Source organism: Candoia aspera, chromosome 17 (assembly GCF_035149785.1).
Source record: "Candoia aspera isolate rCanAsp1 chromosome 17, rCanAsp1.hap2, whole genome shotgun sequence".
NCBI classification, from domain to species: domain Eukaryota; kingdom Metazoa; phylum Chordata; class Lepidosauria; order Squamata; family Boidae; genus Candoia; species Candoia aspera.
The window spans coordinates 1183699-1199131 of NC_086169.1; the positions used below are offsets into that span (position 1 = coordinate 1183699).

A 15433-nucleotide genomic window follows, 5' to 3' on the forward strand; every position below is an offset into this window, starting at 1 on the left:
AGCCAGCAGATTCCACGCCCTGTGTGGCTGTTCAAAGCTGAAGCGCCTACTACATCGGCTTCATCCCCTTCTTCTGACGCTCTTTTAATTACCTCATCCAAGTGGCTTATCTGACCCCCATCACCTCTTCTGGTTTTGTTGCTTCCCTGACTCAGTTCTGAAGATCCAGATTCAAAGGGCAAACGCAATTTGGTGCGCATAGAGAATAGCCTGTGGCAACATGTTAAACTGAAGCAGTGGAAAAGGAGCTCCTGTTGAAAAATGCTGGGCTGTGCCTGCAAGCGCTCCGACCCTGTTTCGTCGCTTGAATCCAGATGTGCACAGCCCGATTAAGTCTGCAGATGGATGAGATCTGTACCATCCACGCACCCACAACGGATACAGAAAATGGATTTGCGGCTTGTTTATTTCTTTGCCCCATTTCCTCCTTGCCCAGTAATCCAATTGTGCAGGAAGCACAATTCCAGTGAAACATCTGTCCAGAGAGCTGTGACTGCATGTTTCATATCTTTTATATGGGGTTCAGTGAAAAGCACTGAATAAGAGAGATTTGAAAGGTGCAATCGAACGCAGGGATTTGTCTGTGAAGACACATTCCTTAACATGAGAAACAGTTAACGTCGACACCCCAGTGAGCTGCTGTAGGGATGGCCTTTCTCCGTCCCCCAGAATAATACCTTTTCCCTCTATTAATGCCCTACCTGATCTTGCTGAAAAATGCTTTGCAAATCTAGAGTGCTTTTGGGCAGCATTGCGGGATGAGGTGAGATATTGATGAGAATTATTTCGATGTGTAAAAAAAAAGATTCTAATAGCATAAGATTAAGGCTTAAAATAGAAGCAGTGTAATTTGGCGACGGTTTCATGATTTGGAGGGCTTCACAAAAGGAATGGAGGCCTGCCTGCACGTTGCTGCCCCTCAGGATAAAGCAAAAGGTTTTGAGTTGCTTTGCAATCTCGAGAAGCTAGAATTGGAACTCACGGCAGGATTTTTCTCCAAATCCCAGAAAGCTCAGTGGCTGGGAATGTGGGTCCAGCAAGCGTTAGGAGGTGCACCCTAGCCCAGACATCTTCTTTAATTTTCAGTAGTGATAGCTTTGAACTTATTGCTGTGTTTTGAAATCATGCCAGTTTTGCGTTGGGGAGAGGGGAAGGAAAGATGAGGGAGTGATATGCTGTTCTAGAAAGTCAAGTCCGAAAAGCACTGTGTGGGCATGACACTGAGAAAATTGGAGATTTGGCCTGTGGCTCAGCTTCCTTTCAGGCGCTCAGCACTTTCATTTGGTGTCCTGGTTCCCCACAGTTGTGGCTGATTGGCTCCATTATGGCTAGGATTTGCTCTGCATCTGGTTTGTGCTGCTTGGGGCTGGTAAGGATAGGATTTACGCGACTGAGCATTTCCACTCCAGCTAAAATGAAAAGAACCTCCTGGAACATCGAAATCTAAACATGGGAGCGGATACAGCACTTTGACTGACAGCTGATCTTCTGTGTGTCGGCATGCTCTCCCCTCTTAGCTCGAGTTTTACGACTTTTTCAACTTTCTTGCCCCTTCTGATCTTCATGGACGTTTTAGATTTGTGCCCTCCGTCCCGTGGCCTTTGTTGGGTTATGATCAAAAGTGGAGCTCCAGCCACCCACCTTCAAGCGACCGTGAGGAGACAGTCCCGAATGAGGGTGAGAGAGGACTGCACCATCGGCATTCCTGCACCAGACAAGGGGGCTGGACCAGATGATCTCCAACGCCCTTTCCTACCCTCACATTCTGTGGCCTTGGACTGTCGAAGGTTTGAATCAGTTCTGTGGAGGAAGCCCAACTGGGCAAGGGGTGTGGCGTGCGACGCTTTTTAACACAAAAGGTAGCCTTGCAGGTTCCAACGTCCTGTCGCTTTATCAAATAAAGGCTTGTTAAGGTACTGAAGGTGGAACCAAGTTAGCTTCATACAAGGGTTTGGAGGGAAACTACTGCTTATTTTGCTGTCTTTTTTCTCTGAAGATGAAAGTGCTGGAGATTTCAGAGATTAAAACGGAAGTGTGAACACACGAAGGAGACCTAGAGCCCTGGGCTCCAGACGTCCAGGCTTCAAACTGCACAGACGGACACCTTTTGTGAGAGAGTCCTTCCCCTCCTTTGTCTCCTAACACCTGCGCTTAAGGTTAGGTTTGAATGGAAGTGGAGGAGAAGAAATTTGGGTGGGGGAGAAACAGTTTGGCATTGAAAAGCATTCCTCTTTTCTTTTCTTTCCTTTTTTTTAAAGAGGGTCAAGAACAGCAGTGGGCAGCAAGGATAGAACTATATTATTCAGGTCATTTCTGAAGCACGCTGCTGGGAGTAGTGCTGAGCCGTTCCAGGAATGGCTGGATTGGTTATTAAATTCCAAACAAACTGGTATTCCACGATTTTGGAATCAAAGGACTTGGCGTGTGCCAAAGAAACACGGCATGAGTTTGTGGTCCTGTTTTCACAGGCCACAGACACACAGGTCAGCCTTGTAGCTTTACTAAAAAGGTTTTCAAGCCAAACTCTAGGGGCAAAGAGGTCTGAACAATCCACCAGTCGTCCCTCACGCCCAGAATTCCCTCCCCACAAAACCCGAAGCAGCTTGAATTCGAGGCGAGAGAGAGATCAGATCGGAACCAAGGTACTGGAGGGCCGAACGAACGTGGTGCGGGGCTCCGGGGTCCCCTGGAGAAGGAGAGTCCTTTGTCGAGATGGGCGGTGAAGAAATGTGATAAACAAACACGCCTGAGAGCGTCCCCGCCAAGTGGTCTGCGCGGCGCGCGGCTCCCCTTATATAGGGGCGGCGTGACCGGGATTGGTTCCTTTGGCGGGGCGGGGTTGTTTCTGGCCAATCGACTTGCCGAGCTCCTTTGCTCGCCGGCCTCCCTTCACAGGCGGCCCTCGCCGTGGGGGCAGGTGTCGGCTCCGCCTCTTCGCCTTCTGAGGCCGGCCGTAGCTGCCGCTCCTGGCTGCTAGGCAACGCGGCTTCCCCGGCCTGCGGCCGGGTCCCCTCAGGCCGAGCCAGCCACGGCGGTAGCTGCAGGCCGACTGAAAGCGAGCGGCCTCTCCCGGGCTTTGGCTTAGCCACGGCGGAGGGCTTGGGTTCCTCCTGCTCCCTTCCCCCCGGAGCAGCCTGTCTCCACCTTTGGACCCTGGGGGAACCCTGGAAATACTTTCCAGGCCTCGCTGGGCGGTCCCTGCGCGTTCAGGCTGCGAAGTGGGCCAGACCATACGAAAGTATTATATTCGTTTCGTGGGCAGGCCAGAAGATAGGCAGGAACAGTGTTCTTAAACTGAAAATACCGAATGAAGCTTCCCTCTTTAATGTGAAGTTCCCGGAATTGAAATAATCTTTTAACGACATCGCGATCTCCCAGGGAACCCCGAGTGACCTCTCGGGGAGCCCCGGTAGAGGAACCCTATTCTAGGATATTATTTGAAGGGGCGAAAGATCAAGAAGGTTAAAAGGGAAAGGCGGGAACGTAAAGGGGCCTCTCCTTGAACGATCTGGTTCCTTGCCCTGTAATTAGCTGGCTGCCTCATCTTTTAGCTCCCCCAGGCAGAAAATCCTCCTCTGCCTTGGGCCGGAGGGGCAAAGGAAGGAAGGAAAACCCTTCGCCGGAGGTGGCGTCTCAGAATGAATGTCAGCGCCCGGCGCAGGCTCGGCTCGAGTAGAGCTTTGAAGCTGGCAAGCAGCGGAGACCTGGCAACTCATTTGCTTTCCTGTCAAGCCACCGCCGCTGGACTTGGGAGACGTTTTCGGGCGGCTTTAGCTGAAAGCACCCTTGGGAAGGAGGCCTTTCTTCCCTTGTTGCTGTTAATTAAAGGCCAGATTAGCAAACGTTTAATCAGGTGGGGTGAGTGCGTTGTTCTTTTTCCGTTCCATTTGCAAAATCTTGCACAGACTATATACTTTTCATGGCAAGATTAAAGAGAGAGGGAAAGAGACCAGTTGCACAAGGCCATAAGAATTTAGAGAACTCTAGATGGGCATCTAAATGGGCCCGAATGCTGGCAAGTAGATGGCCATCGTTGTCTCCTATTTCTTGGCGGATGGATATGCGGTCCTCCATTTCTCCAGCCCCAGGACACCTTAACAGAAACAATCAGACGTATTTTACTGTAGGTTCACCTATTTAATGTATGGCAAAGGTTGTGACCTTCCATGACTAAGATCAAAGTCTGCTCAACTTCCAAGCTCTCTTTCTTGTGTTCTTTGCTCTCCCCATTTGTGATCTGACCTGATCAGGTCAGAGCCAGTTTGGTCTAGCGGCTAAGGTGCTGGGCTAGAAACCAGGCGTCTGTGAGTTCTAGTCCCGCCTTAGGCACGAAAGCCGGCTGGGTGACCTTGGGCCAGTCACCTCCTCTCAGCCCAACTCGGTGCAACGTAGACCAGCCTCCTCGTGGTGCTCCCCGGTCAACGTGACTTGTCACGGCTAAATAGTCTACACATCTGGCTGCTGGACCTCACAAGGATTTCCCGGCAAGAAAAAGCGCGAGCACGAAACTGCTATGCCATACGATTGAAACAAACAAACAAACAAATCTGATCTGATGTTTTGTGTATTCTACTTTGGTTTTAATATTTTAATTGCAAGCCTCACTATGAAAGACTCGCCCCCAAAGGTTGCAAAGAAATAGGTGCATAATACAGCGGTTTCGCAAAATGTTATCCTGTTGAAGCTTTAAAGAACAGGTTATTAACCTAAATAATTATAGATTCATTAGGAGTTGTATCAACATTTTAATTATCAAAGAACTACAGGAAGCATTTTAATATGTTTCTTCTCTGATTTTATTTATACTCATTCACAAGCAAGCTTCGTGAGCTCAATGGGATTTAAGAGTAATTTGCATAGTAATTAGGCATAGCCAAATTTAAGCAGCCAAGGAAGCAGGAGGATTAAATTCTCACCGGCTGGTTCCCAGCTTAAACTTGGTCTGTTTCTCTCCTTCCATGGAGAGTTTTCCACGGGTTTGGCTTTAGGTTGGCACCCCCCACCCCTTTGCACGGAAACTGCTGTATTTTCTCTGATATTTATTTTTTATTCCCCCTCCCCTTTCCTGCAGGTTTCTTGTGCATTTCCTCAGGATTGGGGGCTCCCACAACCCCCTGCCCATGCTCAAGGGCCTTCCCTGGAGCCCCAGAATGAGGTGTGGGGTGACGAGTTTGAGAAGATGGCGATTCTTAGAGACACTGCTGTGGGATGACTTTACGAGGAGCTCGTTCAGAACTTGCCATCTGTCCAAACGTGGCGAAGGAGGAGGCGGTTGCCCCCCTCCCCAGGAAGGCAGGGTGAGGTCTGGCGTTCAGGGGCAGCCCCAACACGTTTGGGCCCAATGCAGAGCCAGCGTAAAGGATTTAACCCCGTCAGGGAACCGGTTGCTCCCCAAAAGTGTAGAACGAGGCCTCATTCAGTGGTTCTGGCTGTGGAACTAAGGTTCATTGTGGCCCGAGTGATCGCGGTAGAGCCAGTTTGCCGTTACGGTTAGAGGTGCTGGATTAGAAGCCAGGAGACCATACCCTTTAGCCCTGTTTCAGGCCTGAAGGCCGGGCTGGGTGCCAGAACACCCAACAACGGAAGTATGTGAAGGCAGGGCCTGGACATGTTTGGACTTGGGTCAAAATTCTCTTTCAGGGGAGGTTCCTGCCTAAATCGCAACCCATCCAGAGGTTGCTTTGCTTGTCTCGAATGGAGCCACGGGTGCCCTCTTGCGTTGGAGGGGCTGTTCCCACCTCCTTTGCTGCTGTTCTGGACATTCATTTGGCTCCTGCTCGGCTTTCTGCACAGCTGCGGGTGACGTTTGCAGACACTCTTCTGCAAAGTTGAGGCAGGAATGGATCTGCCTTGAAGCACCATAGCATATTTGTAGGTGAGAGCTGTGAATTTACACCCCTGAACACAATTCCTGCATAGGGGGCCACGGTGGTCAGCCGGTTGGTGCTCTCGTCTTGAAATAAAAGGTTGTCCTCAAGAGTCCATATTACCAAGAAACTTTTTATTACAATGACAACTTTAATTGCCCTATTTGCATCCTCCTGGAAAGGCCGGAAGGGGGTTAAAAATGTGCTTCCCCCGGATTTGCAAGTGTTGTGTCGGAGGACTGACTTGGAAACATCTGCAGAGTCTGGCTAAGCAAAGTGCCTTGGAAGGCAGACACCAAAAGCCGAAGTTTGCGCCCGGGCAATGAAATCTAAAGAAACATCCTCTGAATGGAGCTGAGTTTTAGCAGCTGCAGGTAAGCAAGGAAGGAAGAGCGCTGAAGAAACCAGGGCGTCCCTTAGCTCCGTGGCGAGTGCTGACTGAAGGAGGAGGGAGCAAGCTGATTATTTCCTGACCTAGCACGCTGATTCAGTGCAAGCGTGGAAATCTCTGCAGCGGGATTAAATGCCAAACCAACACCCTGGCTTTGGGTTGCCCCCACCCTGCTTCCTGATCCCTAAATGCATAAAAGTGCGGCAGGCTCGGGAGCGTCTCAGACCCAGATGTCCGAGGTACAGTCTCCTCCCGGGTAACGCATTTCGTGCGCGCGAGCGGGACCCCACGGCTCCTTCCCAAAATCCACCAGGAAGTCTGGGTTCACGCAGAGGCCCCCGTTCTCGGTGTCCACGTCGATCTGGAGCATGACTGACCCTTCCCTGCAACGGAAGGAAGAAGTCCGGAGTGGAAAGGAAGGTTAGCTGAGCTGCCTGAGTGTCGGGTTGGGGAGGAAAAAACGGCCTTTTGTTTGTTTATTGGGCCTCCGTAATGTTGGAAAAGCTGATTAGGGAAGTCTGGAGATGGGAAAACTCCATGAAACTCCAGTATAAATGGGGAAGCAATGACAAGTGGTAGAAAGTAGGTACAGGATGGATTTGGAGTATAATTCAAGGAGGAGGAGGAAGAGAACAATCCCCCCACTGCCACAAATTTGGTCTGAAAGTTTCTTTGCCTGTTGAGAAGCTTCGTACCTGACCATTTGTGGATAAAACTGCTTGTCCCACACTGTGTAGAGATTGTTGGTGACGTAAAGCCTTTTTCCGTCCAAGCTGAGCTGCAGCATTTGGGGTCCCCCATACACTCTCTTTCCCTAAGGTGAAAAAAACCCAGGGAGTATGAGAAGCGTAGAAGGTCCAAGGAGGGTGGTGTACGGCTCCTTCGACTAAACATAATCTGCCGCAGGAAAGTCGTTTTTGGCATTTCAAGGGGTCCCACGCTGCCCATTGAGAATTACGCCTCACCGTGTTTCCTGCAAAGGTGGGATCCCTCTTCAGAGAAGAGAGGCTCACCTGGATCATGAAGGGATCTGGTTGGCAGTCGAGCTCTTCGTCCCTAATCACGGTCACCACCCCGCCTTTGGAGATGCTGCCTCCCACGAACACCTGCAAGGGCCAAAGGAAGGGTCAGTCAATCCAGGTAGGGGGAGCTGCAGAGCAAACATTTGGCTTTGCCCAGCATCCCGGTTCCAACGGTGGAAAGAAGGAGCTCCTGGAAAGCCCCAGGCAGGAAACCACGGCTGCAGGGCCTGTGGGTGGGAGGGAGCTCACCTGCCCCGTCAGCCGAGGGCAGTGGGGGTCGGTGATGTCGTACTGGCGGACGTCGCCATGGAGCCAATTGCTGAGGTAGATGAAACGGTCATCCAGCGAAATGAGGAAGTCTGTGACGAACGCTGGAGGAGAAGGTACCCAGAAATAAAGTCAGGGAGAGGATTACATTGCCTAAATCCCTGGCATACAAAGCTTTTCTAGAATCAGTGTCTCCCCACAATGTGCAGATCTCTCTCTGTCTCAGCCGTGAGGGCACTCAGCCATTCTCCAAAGATGCTAAAGTGTCTAATTTGGGGACAGAAGGTGTGAACCCCAGCCCGACCAAAGGCGTAGGATTGAGATGTAAGCATGAGGACAAAAGCCCTCTGAACTTGATGTACTCACATGGCATTTCGGGAAGGAACCACCCGGTGACCACCTTGTTTGGAATCTGGATCACCTTCTCCGCGGTCCACGTCCCGTCCTGCAAGAGAGACGCCAGGCTGGTTGGTTGGGACATGCAAAGGTGTCCCATGGAAACCAATTTCCACCAGCCACTCCGCTTCCTAGCATGTCTGACTGCTCCCAGTGAGATTTTAAGGATTTCTGCAAATACTACTGAATTTTATCCCAATTCTGCTCTAACTCTTTCCAATCTCTGGCGGGCATCTGGCCCTCTCACCTTCTTTTGCCCTTAGCAGAAACTAAGGTAGTTTCTCTACCATAGACTTAAGAGGAACTAATGGAGCAATGCCACTCCCTTAGGGTGACCCCCTCCCTCCCCAAATCTCTCAGGGTGCTGTTCTGACTTTGCAGTTCTACATTCAGGTTCCTGTTCGTAATGATTTCACTATCATTCTGATAATCGTATACAAATAATTATATTATGTTCTGTTTTCAACGGTCCATGCATTTTACCCCTTTGTTCTGTATTTAATTCTAAGCTGATGCCTCAGACACCAGTTCTTTCTGATGGAAAGATGGGGGAAAGGAGAAAGAAATTCTATTTGTGTTTACCTCCTTCTTGAAAATATGGTGTACGGAGCTCTGGAGGGTGCAGCCCACAAAGCCGTGTGGGGCATCTGGGTTATGCAGGAAGCGGATCTCCAGGGGGGTAGAATCCTCCCCCACGTCGATGGACTGGACGAGGCAGTGGGTGGTCCAGTCCCACACGTTCAGGCGGCGGCCATAACGGTCTACAGAGGAATGGAGAAGAATCATCTCAGCTTACTCTGGTGAGTAGGAATGGGTCTTGCTAGAGGGTGGCCAGGAGGGTGTGGAGGATTTCACGAAGGAGTTCCCCAGAAGGGTGGTGGGTTTCTCGTGCTGGAGACCTCCAAGCAGAAGCTGAGTTGCCATCTCTTGGGGAAGGGCTAGCTCTGGGTGGACACAAGGGTTGGGCCAGATGGCAACGGACAGCCCCTCACTTTCTTGTCCTGATGTCTCTGGGCCATCCTTCCTCCAGGAATCGTGGAGCACTCCTTAGGTTGGAGTCCAGCCCCCCTGGATTTTGGGTCCCGATGGGCCTTAGTTTCATGCATGCCCTGGAATCTCACCTTTCTTCAGGTCTTCTGGGTTGAACCCATTCACAAAGTATTTGGGGACTCCCCATTCCGTGCTGACTAAGACGTTATGCCTTGGTTGGTACCAGAAGTCGTATCCTTGTGGAGGCTCGTCCCCGGGGCGGTTCCAGGTGCCCTTGACTTCCCAGGTTTCCGCATCCAGAAGAACAAATCCACCTGCGATTTGGGGTGGGTGGGGAGAATGCAAATTAATTCAAACAGGGGGAGGCGAGTCCCAGGAAGGGCGTGGCTGGAAGGAGTTTGCCCCACTCAGAGATGCCCGAGAGGTGACAAACCATCTGATGCTGGGCCCCCATTTTGGAGGAAAATCACCCCGGCGTACCTTTTCCATTGCCAAGTACGTCCCCTATGGAGCTGATCATGACTTCTCCGCTGCCCAGGCAGTGCGAGGTGTGCAGCGTAGCCAGGTTGGTTTTACAGAAGACCTCTCTGGGTTCAATAACCTGTTGGGGAGGGGGAGAGAAAAAACGCCTTGCATTGTAGTTCCAGTTGCCTCCTTTGAATCTCAGCAAAATGCTTTTGTCTAACAACTCCAGAGCCCATCTGCAGTCAGTGAAACATGAGGGTTGTTGGTTGCCACTTGGGCTGTGGTGGGGTGAAAGGAATTGTTTGCGAGAGTTTGTGACGTCTCTTGGCTTTATCGGGGCATTTATCAGGAGCCCGGGTCTCCAGCCACTGATACGACTGCTAAAGAGAAAGTTCTCCCTTCTTGCCTTCCAGCCTCCATTCGCTGATTCCTTATTTCCCTGCAAGCTGAATTCTTACACAAGTGCTAGACCAGGAAATTAAAACATCATGATAATCCTGGGAGACCCACTTCCCTACCATTGCCAAGAAGGCTGCACGGACTGATCCATGCAGCCATCGGGATCAAACTGAACACCAGAAAGACTTCACATTTTTATCAGCTTCCATTTAACGTCTCTCTCTCCCCTGCTCTCTCTCTGCATTTCTTACTAATTGCTAAGATATTGGTTCTTTTTTAAAGAACATCAGCATGAAACGTAGATGAATGCACTATTCTGCTGTCTTCTGCTGTCCTTCTACTCTAGTCTGGATTTAATTTCACTCAGTAAAAACTTCCTCTACTGCAATAAATTGCAAACGAGGGAATCCTGAACCGATTTCTATCCTATCCTGTAGATACTCATCTTCCAGGAGTGGTGTTTTTAGTTTGCTTCCTTCCTTTTCCTTCTGAAATCAACATGAGCTCTTTCCCTTGGGCGTTTGCTTTTATTCCCCTCATTCTTTTCATACTTCTGCTCAGCCATTGTGCAGGGAGACGAGAACCACAGAAATCGGGGGTGTATGCAGTTCTTTGCTCATTGTCTGTGGAAATGGATTTTGCCTTGGATCCCTTATAAAGAGATCAGGGGGAAAACTGAGGCAGGGGAATCGGTCAGGGGATCGATGGCACTGCTCCATTCAGAGCTTTAAAGTCACTTGGGCTTAGCCCCCATCTCAGGGGCCTTTTGCAGCCCTTTGCAACCCATTTCCCTGGCTTGCACCCCCTGTGGTTGGGCGGACCTACTTTAAACAGGCTGGGAGCGAGGGGGTCAGTCCCGGTATCCACAATATAAATCCGCGAAGAGCCGAGGCACGGAAGGACCAGCCGGTTGCGTTTCTTGGTGGTGTCCCCAAAGCAGCTGCTGCAGGCATTCCAGCCCGTGTGGTGAAGCTCATCATCAATGTACGGCATTTGCAGCCGGTGAATAACCTGGTGGGGAAAGAGTGGGGTGGTAGAGAATAAACAAGCATTATTTATCTCGTCCCTTGGGGTTGGGTTTCTCCATCTGATTCCCAAGGGTTCATGATTTGCGTGTCTCTTTGGATGCGGAACCCCGTTTGCGGAATGGAGTTTTGTTCGCAGAAAAGTCTCCTGCTGGGTGGAAGATCACTTTGGGTGTGGATTGTTGCTGGCAGAATGCAGGGGTTCTTCCTCCTCTAACCTGCAGGCCGAATCTTACTGATGGGATGGGCATCTCTTAAAACGCACAGCCGTGTCTTTCCCTTCCCAGCCTCTCACGCACCCAAGGGACCCTCCACACCACACTGCTCCACCGTCCCATCCCTTGGCATCGGGATCTGCAGATACCGTTGGGGCAAGGAGGTGCCCTCCCTGTTTGTGTGAATGCAAGAGCTGGCGTCAGAGCATCGCCTGCTTATTTTGCAGATCGTGAGCAAGCCCCGTATTGTATTATAGCGCAGGAGTCCGCGGTGCCAGCTAATGACCCCCTCTTGCCTGTAGGCTTCCCGCAACCCTCAGATGACGGTCCCAGCCTCAGCTGCATCCAGCTACGGTGTGTGTGAGTGTGTGGAACTGGGCTATGACTCTGCTGATACGGAAATAGGAGAAAGGCAGATCTGCCTCGGGATAATCATTAGACGCAGGTAGATGAGTCCCTCGTAGGCAGAATGACTCGAAACAGCCCAGAAGCTAGAACTGCTGAGCTTTGCTGGGCTTAGAACAAAGGGCTCCCTTAATTTAAGCTTATGAATCCCAGTTGTTGATTTTGTTACTCTAGCTATTAGTAAAAAGTATGTTGGAAATTTATGATGTGTCTGAACACTGTTTGAAGAGTCCTGTTTTATGGCTGTAGTGTACTGTTGTTGTTGTTGTTGTTGTTGTTGTTACGCGTTGTAAGGAAACAGCCTGTGTTTAAACCAAACTCTAGCACTGCCGCCCTCCGCTGCCAGGGCGGCCTGTTAGGGATTAGTGGATGGGAGAGAGGCCGATGGTTCATTCAGCCCCTAAAATAGGAGCCAGACCCAAGAGAGATCAAAGGCGCATGGATCAGGATCAGGGCCGAAAGCCAGAAAGGGAGGCCTTCAGTGGAGATCCTGGGGGGGTCTCGGTGCCGATGGGAGTTTTCAAAGCTGCTGGTGTTCCAGGGGCGTCCCCACCGGCTCTTAGTCTTCCCAGTTCTCTTCTGACATGATTTTCGGGTTTTATCTCTGTTCAGAGCGTTACAGAAGCAATGCGGCCAAGGGGCTTGGAGATCAGAAGCACAATAGCTGTCATTCTCTCCCGTTGGAAGTCAGATGACTGCGTTTGAAGCTGGAGGCTTTATTTGGCTAGCCCGGTTAAAGCACTGCAGATGGCCTTGTCTTTAGAGAAGCTGCAGATGTTCACACAGAACGCTGCGCTGCACCAGGGTTCGTTTGTTTTGGATTAGCGTGGTGTGTGAGCCAGGACCCGTTGGCTTGTTCAATAAGGCATAGTTAAAACAAACCATACTTTAACCCGATGAGTTTGACGCAGCCTTTCCCCACTTCCACCCCGTCCACCGACCCTGCGTTGGAGAGCAGGGTATTAAAGAGAGGCCCAAGGAGAAGGATACGGAACAAGCGTTCACAACGCCTTCCCAAAGAACTAACTGTCGTCATACCTGGCAGTAAGTGGGAGATTCGGGGTCAACATCCACGGTGCTGAGATAGTCGGGCATCTGGGTCCCCGTGCCAGTTAAGATGCAAGGCACGTAGATCAGCTTCTCTCGAGGCCCTTGGGAAAAATGTCTAACTTTTAGGATCCTGCGTCTGAGCCGTAAAACGGTTCTGGCTGAGCTAGAAGTTGCTAGACTTGTGTTTGTCCAGCCTGTTGAACTCGGTGACCAGATTAACCCATGCCATGGTCTGAACCATCAACTAACTGGAGGGCCCGGCTTTTCCGTGCTTTGCAAGAACCCAAAGTCCTAACCAGGTTAATGCTAACCAAGCCATGGGACTGTGTGGAGGTAGCCATTGGATTTGCAATGGGCCGTGTTGAGTGCATTGTGTCAGTGGCTGACCCACGGTGCTCTGATACACTTCCTGGATCTGTGGGTTTGGAGCGCGTTGATTCCTGGTCAAGGGATCCTGATGCCATATCTCTCGTCCCTCACCAAATGGCCCCACTTCCCCATTGAGCTTGTTCCACAAACCACGGTTCGAATGTGAACTGTGAACCCACCCCTCATTTCTGTAGCTCTGCCTGGTCCCGAGATTGGCTGCCGTGGCCTGCCCTGCCCTCCAGAGCAGGAGGGACTCAGCCCTTCTTACCTCTCATGGCATCCAACGGGGTTGGATATCCTGGGCCGTGACAGCAACATTCTTCTCCTTCTTTAGAAAGAGAGAAGAGAGGTTTAGCTTCTTGGCATAAGGAGAGAGAAGAACGTCCACAAGGGGCCGGACCAGAAGACCCGTTGGATGCGGTTCTGGGTCCGAAGGGCCCCCCTGCCTCGGCATGGGTTGTCTTCCCCGTGGCTGAGCATCAGGCTGTAACGGTGTGGGAAAGACTTGGGAGATGGGGGGAAGAGATGCTGGCTAGAGGACAGTCAGATAAGAGGGAGAATAGCCCACAGCTGGATAGTAGGCGGAGAAAGATGCTCAGAAGGGACCCTCCCCTGTTTCTCGGGCTGTAAAGGAGATGGCAGGAGAACTGTACTTTCAGACTTGGGAGGTTCTGTTAAGGTACCTTAACAATAAAGTAGCATTAGCTTATATGGTTGTGTTTCCTCTCTGATCCACCTGGTAAGGCTGACAGAGGCAGAGCCATTGAGGAATGGATGAAGAAAGCAGGGGGACTTCCTGTGAGTCAAGCCTCTGAAGGAGGGCAATGGGATCGACTCCTCAAACTATTAAATTAAAGGCTTGGCGGAAAGAAGGCCGCAGCTCATTATATCTTTTGATTCGCCTCTTTAATTCCTGCATTTATTTAGATGCTATGATAGGTGTGTGATCTAACTGGTTGCTCATCTCTGCCTGTTTATTAATCCTTCTGCTGTGGCAACTCATATCTCTAATTGCAGGCCTGATACTCCCCCTTCTGTTGACATTGTTTTGGCAAAACAAGGAAGCCCGATAGCCTTTGCAATCAGCCTTATGTAAGGTGACTGACTTTTGACACTTCTAATCAGGCCAGCCCGGGGACTCCATTAGTCAGCTCAGGTGATTGTGTCTCCATTCCACACATCTTCCTGTTTTTAGTCCCTAGTTAATTAATGGGGGATGGGTAAATAATGGAAGGAAAAAAACCCGACGCATTTTCATATGACCCTTCGTTAGATATGTTTCTAGGACAGGGCACAACCTATGCCAATCAGGAAGCAATCAAATAATTTGTCTCATCACTATAGACAAAAATAAAAAAGGATGAGGTATTCAAATGCCAACCATTTAATTTCATCCAGACCTAGACTTCCTCTATTCTAGTCATTAACCAGGATGCCATGCTGGCTCTTTAAATGGCTTGTTATACTCAGAAAAGTTTGCGAAGTTGGCACCAATCCCCACGGGCCAAGAGCCACCGCGGAACTGCTCTCCACGTTCTCCCGCCCCACAGAAGTCATCAGGGCAAGGGGGAAGCCACTTGGGCCCTCCTCATTAGCCAGGAAGCAAGCCGTTGTTGGGACCTTGCTTCCCTCCTTCCTATAAGAAAGAACCTTTTAAACAGCCCTGTAACTGAGAAAGAGCAAAGCCTGTGCTTTTCCATTTCCCTCACAGTCTGTTTTCCTTGTGTGTCGAGCTGTGCTCAGAGTTTGTCTTGTTTTGTAGATTGCAATCTGGATCCCAGTCTTTTGTAGATTGGGGCATGTGGAGATATTGATTGCTAGAAGCCTCTTTGGCTGAGGTGTCTGATAAAACCTGTGGAATAGGAAGTCTAATAGTTTGGTTGCATTGCAAGTTAAGGAATCAAGACGCAGAGGACGGTAAGAATGGGAATCCGGCGGGTGCAGGAACTCTGTTTTTCAAGCATTGCTCCTCGATGTCAAAGTGTTCGTGGGCGCCGCAGGCAGGCAAAAAGGGGAGATTGGAGTATGGGGGCTTCATCCCTGCTGAAAAGGTTGCCCGCTCTAAGATCTGCATAGCTTAAGCTGTATATTTGTGACTTTTCGCCCAACGCCGCCTGTCCACAGCCTTCCTTAAAAGACCCACGTCTCCCTTGCAGGGGTGGGGAACCGCAAGCAGATGTCCTGGAGGCAAGAGATGGGTTGATTTCCTACCTTTGCTTGGCATCTTCGGAGGTTCCTCCTCGGCATCTCTTCTTTGGTTTTTGAACATTTCTCCTCCTTCCTTTTGCTCTGCTTGGACTTGCGCACCTGGCATTCTCCGGCTTGCTTGGAGTGGTTTATATACTCTGCGAGAGCTGCGGTGAGCCTTGCTCTGTCCCCAGAGGGTGTGCGCAGAAGGCGTGGTCTCCAGAAGGAACTCATTAAGGAAAGAGCTGATTCCTGAAATCCCAGAGGGACAGATGGCCCTCCCTCCCTTCATTTTACGCCGGAGACACCCAGCCAGCCGATTCCAAGCCTGCAGGGGCTACTCAGAGCCAAAGGCCCTGCTGCTGCACCTGTTTCATCTCCTTCT

The 15433-nt window shown here is 50.6% G+C and overlaps 1 protein-coding gene across 1 annotated transcript; it reads right to left on the reverse strand.

Annotated features, from left to right (window-relative positions):
- Positions 1–6447: 6447 nt before the first annotated feature.
- On the reverse strand, positions 6448–15433 carry LOC134506526 (methanethiol oxidase-like). The gene is made up of 12 exons (XM_063316748.1): positions 15073–15433; positions 13130–13189; positions 12481–12593; positions 10623–10808; positions 9414–9534; positions 9065–9247; positions 8526–8704; positions 7914–7992; positions 7530–7651; positions 7272–7364; positions 6954–7072; positions 6448–6641 (listed from the first exon to the last, which is right to left on the reverse strand). The coding sequence occupies exons 1-12, from the start codon at positions 15338–15340 to the stop codon at positions 6479–6481; spliced, it is 1686 nt and encodes a 561-aa protein (XP_063172818.1). The 5' UTR covers positions 15341–15433; the 3' UTR covers positions 6448–6478.